General features: G+C 38.7%; 1 protein-coding gene across 11 annotated transcripts in view; it reads right to left on the bottom strand.

Annotated features, from left to right (window-relative positions):
- The window catches only part of tcf3b (transcription factor 3b), a 31,043-nt gene extending 20,638 nt beyond the window's left edge, over positions 1 to 10,405 (bottom strand). For 5 of the 11 annotated variants that reach the window (XM_078259202.1, XM_078259204.1, XM_078259205.1 and 2 more), the window contains exons 1-4: positions 9,850 to 10,405; positions 6,847 to 6,943; positions 6,553 to 6,600; positions 4,619 to 4,691 (exon numbers count right to left, since the gene is read on the bottom strand). In XM_078259202.1, the coding sequence (XP_078115328.1) occupies positions 4,619 to 4,691; positions 6,553 to 6,600; positions 6,847 to 6,921 (196 nt within the window). In that variant the 5' untranslated portion in view covers positions 6,922 to 6,943; positions 9,850 to 10,405. Of the gene's footprint in view, positions 1 to 4,618; positions 4,692 to 6,552; positions 6,601 to 6,846; positions 6,944 to 7,763; positions 7,841 to 9,849 lie in introns of all 11 variants that reach the window. The other 6 variants (XM_078259209.1, XM_078259213.1, XM_078259211.1 and 3 more) reach the window with 4 other exon arrangements.
- Between the last annotated feature and the right edge of the window lie 3,008 nt (positions 10,406 to 13,413).

Genomic DNA, 13,413 nt, shown 5'->3' with positions numbered 1-13,413 from the left:
ACAGCACTAATAACCACCGCACCACCGTCCAATGGCACAGGACACTGGTGGTGACGGGCTTGCTGCTAAATAAAGACTTTGTATGAAGACACTTCAGCCAAAGTTTGGTGCCAGGAGAAGCATTGCCACATTATTGAGATAGAAATCCACTTTAATGGAGATGCATTAACAATGAGCGTGTCTACTTCCAGTCTAGCAACAAATAAATGCATCTTAACTCAAACACCTTTCTTTGTCCCACTTCAAGATACTCTAGCTTCATCCAAAATGCTGGTAGACCACAAAGTATTTTCACACAAGTAACCCACAAAATACACATCACCACTGTCAACAATAACCTGCACTGAGTATCCCTACCAAGCCACAAGGAGAGTTGAGAGAGTAACTTCATAAACTTCAGAGCTATTTTCAATACACTACTCATTCGCCTATGAAGCCTCCATTTGGCCAGCGGGGGAGCAGAGGATAGTGCGAAAGCACGGCTGTGCAGGAGAAGTCTGACAACATTGTTTCACACTTACTGGAGTAATTAACTCTGAGGCAATTAAAACAAGGTGGAGAGCTGCTGAGGTGACAGTGTGCTCAGCCAGCCTAGGAGAGCCCCACTATGCTAGAAGAGAGACCTTTCTATTATTGTTAACCTCTTGTCATGTGTAATATCGAACACAAATTGACTGTCACCACAGACAACCAAAATATTAAAACGATGCAAAATAAAGTTCCCACCAAGCTTCACATGCAGTTAAAAAAAGTCAAATCTTCACATTTGAAATAATATTTATATCCTAGGTATGTTGCTCTTGTACAAGCAAGTTAAGCAGGTTTTAAAGACTAAAGTCAAGATGTGTTTTGTACCATCAAAGTAGGTCACTGATGTACTCCTACATTAATTTTGGCCAGTAAAAATAGTTTTAGTACTTTGTTGTAAACCAACCCTTCGCCTGTGACCCAATAAAAATTGCTGTGAGCACACTAAGAGCCTGCATTCTTAATTAAATCTAAAAAAGACAAACACAGATCTGCCCAATCTCTCTCACTACAATTCTAAGCTACTGTAGATGCCTTTCACAGGGCTTCAATTGATTATCATGACAGACAATAGTCAATGTGATGCTTACGTAGCAGTACTAACATGCCTCCTTATGTACGCTTACACTTTTCTATGTTTACATCATACTGGTAGAAGCAGAAAAGCTTTCAATACTTCGACAAACATTCTTTTATCATGGTTAAATGGTGTATTGTTACTGGTATTGTTGTTTGGTATTACATTAGTAATACAATAAAACATTGTTCAAATCATTACCATCGATTACAAATATTAGTAGACGTGCTAAAATGTTTACGGTCATTTCCACATTTCTTTTTGCTAATTGTGAGATAAAAGGATGCTGTACAACAGACTTCTGAGTATGACATCCAAGATTATTTGAAGACAGCATTAAAGTACTTGAGCACTGTAGCTCATGCTAACTAAAGAAACCGAATACCAAAATCTCTGCCATCTTCAGACAACCATCAATTAGCTACGCAAAGCTCAAAAGTGCGGTAAGTGATAAACATTTGAACAGTCAATTGACATGATGTTCAAACTGGGGGAAAAAAAGATTAAAGATTGAAAATACCCTGCTTTATCTACTAATTTGACATGCACAAGGGAAATGTAAAAGACATGGGGTTGGCATGAAAACAGGTTCTCTGGACGTATATCACATCCATCCAGACTTTTGGCATGGCTAGTGTGAATGTACTTTCAGTGAAAGTAACATGGCAAGACAAATACTGACTCACAACCAGAACCCAGAAAAATATTTATTTTCTGCCACAAAGCCTTCTCGCGGCTGCAGGCTCTGAAAACATCCAATTTAGTTGAAGAAGGAAGCCACTCTCCTTTAAGATTTCCATTTTCTGAGGGCTTAGATTTTCCAACTGCAACCCACCAATACACAGTGAAATACATGACACAATACTGCAGGCGTGTGCAGGTATACAACTGAGAGTGCAAAAGTCAAACATGCAGCGTTTACGCTAGCTACCAAGAGAAACCACATGTGTAAATTCACAATGGTGGGTATTGTGATCTAAGGGAAGCGAGCCTGTCGCGTCCCGTGTATGTGTGTGTGAAGGGGGTTGGAGATGTTGCCAGCAGCTGCAGAGGTGACAGAGGGGACGCCTGCCTGAAGGCTTGGCCAGCTCCCACCACACACCGTCACACTCTGCCTCCCATACTTCAAGCATCCCACACTTCTTGCCAATCCTCTCCTCTTTCTTCTCCCCTCCACTCTGCTCAACACACCCTTCCCCACACACACACACACACACAAACACACACACAGGCCACTAAGGAAGGGAGAAGGAGGCCTAATGCAATTAGCACCCCTCTGAGCAGTTTTGTGTTGATGAATAGAGGTGGTCTGGTGGGCCACTAGGCTGCTCGCTGCTGTTCCCGCGCTGCTGGTTGCCTGAATATACAAGCCTCCTTCGTGACATCATAGATGGACATTGTTCTTTAATAGTCATCATTTCTATAATAAATGGGTTTCCTGGCCCATAGCCATATCATATTTTGGGATAATAGGCAATCTCTTGGAGTTTCAAAAGATGGTCCCATTGACAAGCGCAGCCATTAAACCTATATATATGTATGTATATATATATATATATATATATATATATATATATATATATATATATATATATATATACATATACATATACATATATATATATATATACATATACATATATATATATACATATACATATACATATATATATATATATATATATATATATATATATATATATATATATATATATATATATATATATATACATACACACACATATATACACACACAACCTTATATCTGTACATAGCAGTCAAATATTTGTTTACCTTGTTCAGCTTTGTTGTCCTTGTTTTTAGCTGTATGTTTCTTTCTGTGCATGTACTTTGAGAGCAACAAAAACCGGAGTCAAATTCCTTGAATGTGTTTGCTCTTACTTGGTCATTAAAGCAGATTCTGATTCTACCTGCAGATCTCCCAAAGTTAAATGGGACAGCTTGAAGTATCGCATTAAAATAGGTGTCAATGACCGAGGGCCACACTTTAGGACATGAGGAGGGGGGGGAAGGAATTAACTCCTCACTGCTTAGTAATTGCCTGCTGTAATAGAAACAAACAGAATCCTGCCTTCGACAGGCTGATCCCTCTATTCAACAAGCTCTCTCTTCCACTCTGGCCACTCACTGCATGCTGGGCCAGTTTAAGAGGCTGTGAGCAAGGGGTGAGGGACATTGTCTCGGACTCAAGCCATTTCCTGCAGATCAGTGGGGGTAAGAGCCCTGTGCCGTGTTGGGGGAGGAGTGTTTTACACTTCAGGGTGGGGGAGTCGTTTCAAGTCCATAAGCCCCCTTTTTTGCCTTTGTTCCTCAGTGACCAAGTTCTCACTCTGGGGAACACTGAGAAGTGTGACTCGATTTCACACACCAGGTTGGAAGGGTGACAGAGGAACGAAAGTAGCACGACTTACTAATAACATTCAGGAAAAGAAAATAGCTCACTTAAAAGGGTTCAGGTGTTTGAGGGGGTTAACTGCAGCTACTTTGCACTTTAAAACAGTAAAACAAAGACTATCTTAAGAAATGTGGACAGACAGATGTTAAAATAAAAGGTGTGCAGATATTAATAAATCTGCATAGTTCCAATCCTTCATAAGGGCTGTAGAGCAAATGTATTTTTTTTCCTTCTATGAAGATAAAAATCAAGGGACAGCCACACCAGGCATAGAGCAAACCATAGCATGACCCTAAATATGAATTTCTTCTGAAATGATTTACAATAGTTTGAAAGTTTATTGAAGGATAGTCCCTTGAGATGAACTATCTCGGTTTCTTTTTTGTTACTTTTTTTTTTTTTGGGCTTTTTTCCACCTTTAATTTTTTGACAGGACAGCTAGGTGAGAAAGGGGAGATAGCGAGAGAGAGGGGGAAGACATGCAGGAAATCGTCACAGGTCGGATTTATACCCTGGACCTCTGCGTCGAGGCATAAACCTCTAATTATATTTGCGCCTGCTCTACCCACTGAGCCAACCCGGCCACAACTCTCATTTTCAAGGGGGTCCACTATTCTATCACAAACAGTTGAATAAACAAATACAAGCACAGCCAATTTCCAATTATTTTTTTTCCCTTTTGTAAAATATTGTTCCAATGAAATCTGCTATCAGCAAAGTCTATGGATTTCCCCGGCTGTTTAGACTTTTTCAAATGCAATTTTGTAAAGCTTTGAGTACCACAAATAAAAAGCACCTCCATTGTACCTACTGAGGCAGTGGTCTCAAAACTGGTGCAAATAAAACAAAAACTGTCTGCATGCTAGGTACCAAAAAGGTTACGTGAGAAAGTAATTTTTTTGTGACTTTGGATGAGATCATAGATGTAACATTAAATTAGTATATTGATGCCTTGCCAAAACAACATGCAGCCACAGTAATGTCAGTTAAAGTCACTTGGGAATACAAGTATATGTACAAAACGATAGAAAATTGCAAACCAACATTTGCCAAGACATACAGTGCAGTAATGCAGTGTTACAGCTTTAAAAGCTTACCTGATCCCCCAAATTGACTGCTGGCAAGTGTCATTGTTCTGTTCTTCCCATTGGCTACTGGAGGCGCGAACATCTACAAGACAAAAAGAGGAAAGATACAGTATCTACCAAAACAAAGGAGGGCACACTTCACACGTCCCATTTCCACTAATAAATGACATCACATACACATGTCGTTCAGTTCTTATTTTTCTCCTTGCAAGCATTTTAGTTTTGCATTAGTCTAAAGTGAGATATAAACTATTTAAAAAAAGCTTGATTCCACTATTGATAAGACGACTTCTAGCATAACCGTAAAACATGCTGATAAAAACGATCAAGTTATAAACATGCTTGATCTCTTTATTTGCAAAATATCACATTTCAAAATTAATTAATTTCTAAATTTTATGTCAAAAAATAAAGCAAATTTCCCCCCCAAAAAAAAAAAAGATATACAGCATTTTGACATGAAACCGTTCAGACACATTTTCATATAAAGTTGATCCTGCAATACCAACTTTAACTTTCAAAACACTGATGAGGCCATAGGTTTTGTCACCGAGCCACTGTGAGTTTTACCATGAGGCTTTGGTGTTGCCTAAATATCAGCTATGTGGCATCTTTCAGTGACGTGACCAAACTCTACTGTACAAACCAAACTTTTTTGTAAGTAGGACACTAAAACACAATCTGCCACTACCACATATTATCTCTTCCGTTTCTTTTCGTTTTAACAGGGTAGGTCTACGTGGTCCAACAACCGATTTGGACACCATCTTTGTTTCTGTTTGGTCACAGATATAGATCTCAAACATGTTTAGTTTTTCTTTATTCAACGTCCAATCTAGCACGCATTTCCTTGACTAGCCAGCAAATATACAAACAGGATGAAATTTGTTTGTACCATTTTTGACAGTTTCTCACCCAATTATCAATGTCATCCTTAAACGGAACATCTGCTGATACAAATTGGCAGCTGATCAGAGTTTTTCTAACACAAACCCAACTGTCTAATGAGAACCTCGCACAAACCCCCTTCACAACAAGGAGTGTTTTTCTTTCATGGGGTAAGGTTTCCTTTAAATACCGATGCTCTGGCAGAGAATAGGATATTAACAATGCAGCTGACTGAATCATGTCATTATAATGAAGCGCCACCAACAGAATTCATGCACACCAAGGCTTTAAAAAAAAACTGTTCCCTAGTCTTACACTTCATAAAATGTCACTGACTCTTGCAATGATACACAGAAACACTTCACTATTAATCAACTGTACTTTGTAAAAAGAAATCTCAACTGTCCTTTGTCAAACAAAATCTCATGGGACATCAAGTCTGCTGACAAATATTCATTAGGAGCCTGAGTTTGAATGACCTGTTGTGCCCTGTATATACTAATTATCAAGAGTCGGCAATTTAGCCTTACCAGTTATTAGATTTGTTTAGGAGAAAAAAGTAACACAGCTCCATTGGGCCTGTGAGATGTTTATGTCAGTGTAAAGCTCAACAAAGGCTTCACAACAAAATGAAACACAGGTAAATAAAAGCTGAACAAAATACCTCTATCCACTTTGTAGATAATGTCTGGAGGATACCTCTGAAAGCATTTCTGTGAAAATGTCTTCCTAAAGACTAAAAATAAATAAAAGAAATGCAGAAGCTGTCTGCTCAACCCAATTCATATATAACAATATTTCCCCCCAGATTCTGTTAACAAGACAAACAGGGGTTAGATTATTTCCGCAGTTTCCTGCAGTCGTTACTAACTCACTATTTACATTTTACAGTGGATACCAGCTCATTGTAGTATTGATCCACTTCCTTGTTGCAGTATCTCTGCATCACCTACATAATTGAAAGAACCTGTATTTAAAACCTGAATTAATTTTCACCAGTCACCCTGAGGTACAGCAGTATTTTACTTGCCATGCTTTGATGTAATCAGCACTACCTTTGCATGCCAAGAATGAAGCATGGAAATATCTTGGGCTGACACAACCTATTGTTAAAAAGAAGAAGAAAAAAAAGAAAAGAAAAAAAATATTTAAAATTTTCTGTTGCAGATTTTGAGAAAATAAGCATCCCACTGATTTTTCTAGCGTCCCCGTTTCCCCACTTCTCTCATTCAGACCTCAAGCTCTCCTCTGCTCATACCCAGACCTGTATCGCACTCTATTTAGCTCTTTCTCCCAATGCCACCCACCTACCACCCAGAACCACCCAGACTGCTCTCCCACTCTCTTACCGCACTGAAATCCAGGAGGTCGTTGAGTTCCTTGTCAGTTCCCACTGCAGCCATTCTTTGCTGCTGTTCGTTCATACCCTTCAGTCTCTAATAAACCCTATGAGAGAAATTTGCAGATACAGGATTTTAATGGCACTAGCAAGCACAAAGAGAATTTACATTTAGCTCTTTAAAAAACAGAGGGTGATGGTAATGAATGATTCAAACTACACTATCTTTGCTGTATATCACAACCCTAGATATTATTGATATTGGTTAGTCTCCCATATATAGATACCAATCCAGGGCTAAGTCAGCATTTTCTAAAAACTTTACGCCAACGCATCAAATTTGTGTTTGTGATTCAAAAAACTCCAATATAATACTAAAATATATATCCAGGTGAGAGGCAAAGATCTTGTGCATCTGAGAAGTTAAAGTATAGAAATCAGTGATCTTCTATTGAGTCTAAGCTGGCCAAAACACACAGCTCAAATTACTATTTCACTCACTACGAACCGATGAGGGGAAAACAGACAACATTAGCCTCCTTAACACTATACACTTCGGCTGGGTCTACTTAAAAATGCTGGTTTCAGTCAGACACTGCCTTCCTGTCCAAGCAGTAGAAGAGACACTGCCAAGAAAAGATGAATACTCTGCCCTTAGTCAAATCACTACCAAGTAATGACTTAAAAATTGTCTTCATTTTACGCAACCCTGGCAAATAACAAGGCCATATGTCGATCATTGCTACATAAAAGAGAATGTAATACATTTACAATTACAGACATAATTGGGACTATTGTTAGCCCAAGGAAATAGGGGTGAAAGGCAGAGCTAATGACTGTATGCAAACACGTCATTACCAAATTACCATATGTCAACTCAGAAAGAACCTTGTCAAATGACACAGTGAGCATGAATAGTGGATTTACCCTGTGTTTTGCATTCCAACGCAAGCCCGAGGCCGCTCTCTGATGCTGAGCGGCGGTTCTGCAAGCTTCACAGGGAACTAGTGGTAGGGGGAGCGAGTGGAAGAATAGAGGCACTTGAACACCAACAGGTGGTGTGCTTTTACAACCTTTTTGCAATACAACACTAACATAAATTGATGCAATCAAAAAAAAAAAAAAAAGGATGTTTTAGAGTAAATGCAAGTTGTAAAATGTAAACAAAAAAGAGCTAAGAATATTAAAATGTATGTCAAGAAATAAAAATATAAATTGTGAACCACTAGAAAGCAAACTAACAAAAGTATTACATATAAATAATTTTCTGCATGTATGAAAGTATCACAAGTCACTTCAGGGGAGACAAACGGTGCAGTCCAAGTCTAGTAAACTCAAGCAAGCAGAACTAATTTAACCTTGAAACAAGGAAAGGAAGTGTGTACACACACACACACAAAATAGGCCTAAGAGTATAGGCTAGGAACATGGCTTTCATTGCTTTGCCAAACTTCTGATAACATGGCTAATCAAGAACAAAATAGGTCTTACACACACACAAAATAAACGTATATGTAAATATTATTTAACCACTGAGCTAAATTAAATAGAGCACACAGAGGGGCTTAATGTAACAAAATGGCATCTTCGGCTACTGCTGGATCAATATTTGAAGCAAGCAAATTAGGGGTCTTTGTCACCCCACACAAGGCAGAGAAGGCAGGTCATTCTCCACAAAATAGCCTGCACTTCCAGTGGAACAAACCACTGATCTTAACTGACCAAAAACTTAATGTTTCATATAAATTCAGAACACGAAATGAATGCATGTGCCAGTTTTTTTTTGTTTGTTTTTTACCATGGCTTTCAAATCTAATAATAACGGGCCAAATCAAGTTCCTTCTGCCTGTTTAACAAACATGTAATAAATGTTGACAATAAAACGATTTATAATTTGAAATAACATTTCCGTCCGTATAGGTTGTACATGCTGTTAGTCCTATCAAATGGGGAAATAGAAGCAAAGTTAGTAACTGTAACGTGTGTTTATGTCAATGCTATTACTTCGGGAACAACAAGGGCCGCCGTACTGAACAGAAAAGCATATTCAACTGTTGATTCAAATGCTGTCCGAAAGAAACTGATGTGAATGTCTTGTGCCAAAAACACATTATTATACATGATAGACACGTTGGGTCAAATAGTTAATAACAATGACAGTAAACATCCAGGGCACCACAGGATGTAGGCTGTACATTATTTGATAATCTCTGCTAGGCCACATCCAGGGCCAAGCTACTGCTGACAACTAACCCATTCACCATTTATCTTGAACCATGTTGACATCATCATGAAGACTAACAAACCCATAATCTTCAGTTGTGGCTTCCTAAAGAAAACAAATTATGTGTAAAACAAGTGCAACGGTCGTGACCCTGGAGTCCAAGAGCTCCAAACTTCATGCAACAAATTATAGTGAGCTCTTTCTTTCACATATTAGGGTTCAAGTCGTGCATTATGAGGGAGTTCAGTAGAGCAGACGGTGGGGGTGGGAGCAAGAGGAATTTCCTGCCAAATGTGCAATAAAATAAAGTCTAGCTGGTGGCCAGACACTTCCATAAAGGAATGTTTAAAGGGCTACCAAAAGGGGTTTTATGGAAAGTTTGCTTGCGCTCGTATGGAAAATGCATGTAGGCCCACTACACAAAGTTTAGCTAAAATGCTCAGCAACATTACACAACGTTTAACATTTAAAATTTCCACATTCTGGCTACAGCTAGTGGTGGAGACACACGATGAAAACAAAATGAGGCTTGTTAGGCAGGACTAACACTTAACGTTAGTGGGGTCTTTTTGCAGAACAAAGGAGTAATTTCCTCCTCTCCGTGGTCGATGCGGAGACCATCACACACTTGGCTCGCCACCTCAAACCAGACAAAAACTTACATCCCCCGCTTTAACCACACATTCCCAAAAACTTTTTGCAAATTGCAGGCGTCAAAATAGGTGTCAGTTAAACCCATCGAATTCATGCAGCTTCCCCCGAAACATTAAGTGAAATAAGGTGTTTTACCTCTCCTCTGCAAGTGTCTGATATCCAACAGTAAAAAGAAAAGCAGAGAATCGCGAGGGGAAAAACATAAAACTTCAAGAGAATTTCGACCTCAGTGCATGAAACGCATTGGAGCACCGTAGATGTCTTCCTTTTGTCCCGGTAAGCCTGCTTTTCACACTGCGCACACGTGTTTGCTTCAATGTTACAAGTCTGAGTGCAAACAAATCTATTATGGTAACTAATCTCGCGTCTTCCTTTTTTGTTGTTACAACTGAGATGATTTCATTCTTCTCGTAGACATCTTCACCACCTCCGTCCACATTGTCAGACGCAACAACGTATCCCTCCGCACAAAAGTGAGGGCCTCAATGCCAGCGGTGTCCGATTTCAAACGCCTTTGAGAGACGGGTTATTTTCGCAGAGTAAAAATACAGCTTTCACGTCTTCCGACGGCCAAAACGGCGGAAATGTCTAATGCCGAAGCTTGGTTATGTGTACTGTATCTGCAATCCTTAAAAATGCAAGAGCGCTACGAGCACTAGGTCGTCCAGCGGAAGGCTATCGTAAGAAAGTTACCTGCGATTACACAGCAGCAGCTTGACGAGATGGCACGATAAATGCGAAAGAGCTCAGCAAATGGGGGAGCGTGTGCGCTTGATTGACAGCAACGGCAGCCATCGAACAGCTTCAAATCCAAGTTGAACCCGCCTTTTTCTTGACGCTCACTTTCCCTGTGTGCTCAGGGAAGCTGGCTGAGGGGGGCTCAAACATGCCCGCTGACATCATTTTATTACTTTGGTTGGTGTGTCCTCCCTTTAAAAAAAACAAACAAACCAACGCACGGCTTTAAAATATTTGGTTTTCATTACAATAACAACAGCAACTGTAAACTAAATAACAATTTCAATTTTTACTGTATTTTTTATCTTGACATTTAAATGATGCTTCATGTAAAACTATTATTACTTTTTTCTATATAAATACAACTGTATGACATAAGATGAATGTTATTAAAAATATATATTATAACTTCCTGATGCATTGGTTGTTATGAAGAAGAACTATTCCGACAAATTTGATGTAGAAACTAATATTGTCTGGTTCCAAAATAATATTTCATCCAGCTGACTATACTTACAAATTATCATGAAAAGTTCTGCAACCAACAATTATTTTTATTATTGATTAATCTTCTCTTTATTTTCTCAACTAATTAATTAATTGTTTTGTCTACAAAAAAAACAGAAAAAGCACAAAAAAATGGCCATCATGATTTACCAGAGACCAAGGAAATGCATTCAAATTGATTGTTTTATCCGACCAATGCATTAACCTGCAAAAAAATTAGTTTACTTTCACTTTTGACAAAGAAAAGCATCAAATCCTCACAATTAAGAAGCTTGAACAAGCAAATATTTGGCATTTTTGCTTGAAAACTGACTGAAACAAGTAATAGATTATCTAAACATCTGATTTATCAATCGACTAAGATTAGGCCCCTATTCATTTTATGCTCTACTTTCTATGTTGCCAGTCTTTTTGTGAATGGGCTGATAAACATAAAACCAACACACCCCTAGGAACTGCCTGCTCCAGAGCAGAGTGAAGAGGGAGAGCACAGAGTATAGGATCACAGAGAAGGGGAGGGGGAGAGAGAAATAGTTCAGAGAAAACAGTTCAAACAGGGAGGGCACACCGGATGATCAGAGCAAATGTGTCTGTAATGTTAAAATGCTGCTTTTACAAGATAACAAGATCAAGAGATAGATATTTGAAATGAACTGAAGTTCAGTCACCATGATGACAAAGAACTACTTACAATAGAATAAGTTTAGATGACCCTGATATGTAACTGGTGTGTTTCATGCCTTTATTCAATATGCACACAACATTCATCATACAAAAACACATGCTCTTTTAAATAGTGCATGCAGGTTTTTGACAGCTGTTGTTTCTAACCTGAGGGCAAACCTTGTCAAAAAAAAAAGGGGAAGTTAAGATTGCCCGGCTTTGTTTCTGGTCTACAACCTCTAAAATGATCATGTTATACATACATTTTGACATGTTATTTTAGAAAGACAAAAACCACAGAAACCTTCAGATACAGACAGATTTCTTACAACACAGCTATCACTATCGACCACTACAAAGGCCGCAGTGACTCAAGTATCTTTTGAGTCACTATGTGGGCCGGATTCCCATTGCAAATGCAAATTCTACATAGCTGCCTCGTGTTATTATACAGCCTAATGCCTAAAACTGTCTGTTTGCACAGAGGTCACCAATGGGAAGGGGGATTTGTTGTCAATAGGACGTATAGGTAAATAATCCATTGGGTCTCCCCTGGGTATAGGAAAAGCCACAGCACAGAACATTAATTAGTCTCATGGACCGTCTTAGGAATGTAATGGTGTTACTGCTCAGAAGAAACGCACATATGGGCCATAAATACCTTCACAAACATACCATGCACACATTCACATTTGGTCACGCACTCACACGTTAACAAAAAAATTCAAAAGACAGCCGTAGCATCAAAAAATAATCACAGCTATCAAAGAAAGAGCATCTTGAGATATTTATCTAACACCTATTTGGAATCCTTTCATTGAGGAATGTATTAATCAAAAGATTAGATTTGAACAGATGGAAACATCTGTTTGGGGAAATGAATTGCTAGTGGAGGCAGAGAAAATCTCTCATATTCTTGCTTTTTCCAGTAGACGTTAGGCCTTGAGTAAGAATAGTGCTGTTGTCAGTATTAGCAATGAAGCTTGTAAGCCCTCCAAGTAGTTTGTAGTAACAGCTGGGTCTGACATGGAGAGCATGTACAAGGGCAGCCAGGCTGAAGAGAGGGAGGGGGCGGTTGAAAAAGAATGAAAAAACATATATAGTGAGGATCTTCACCTTAATGAACACAGAGTGCATCTAATGTTGACACAAAGTTACAACAGAAATTGATTGTATGACAGGAAGCTTAAGTCAGAAGAAATGTGTTTTAAAGCATTATCCTCTCTTGAACTACATTGCCAGCATGCCTATATATATATATATATCTTTTTTTTAACAAGTGAATTAAGGTGGTACCACTTTCTCATTGGAGTCAAGGGCAATAGCTGGTTTAATATGTCATTCCTGATTTTGAGCGATGCAATTTTACATTCAGCGGTTACAAAATATTTAGCGCAGCCTGGAATATATGAACATTATAATGTTGCTGTCCACTATTTTGTTTGTTTCACAATTAACACAGACATACAAGAACAGAGTGACCTCTAAAAGCTCAATTTGTATGCTAAAATTATGTTTCATTATCCACGGCAGCTATGGGTAATCTACCGCATGGTAACCTAAAAGTTTTCAGCATAATTATACGGGGAGGACCAAACAAAAACACAAACATGTCATCTATAATCTCAAAATACATTCACAGTACAATGGACAGTTAAAGGCAGAATGGGGAGGGATGCTATCACACATGCCCTCGATGATTCCTTCTAGCCATTCCCAGCTTCATATGTGTAATTAACAACAGATGCACATGGGAAATTTGCATATGTTTGGCACATTGGTGCTAATCGG

The sequence above is a fragment of the Sander vitreus genome, chromosome 9 (assembly GCF_031162955.1).
Source record: "Sander vitreus isolate 19-12246 chromosome 9, sanVit1, whole genome shotgun sequence".
NCBI classification, from domain to species: domain Eukaryota; kingdom Metazoa; phylum Chordata; class Actinopteri; order Perciformes; family Percidae; genus Sander; species Sander vitreus.
This window is presented reverse-complemented; position numbering and strand designations above follow the sequence as displayed.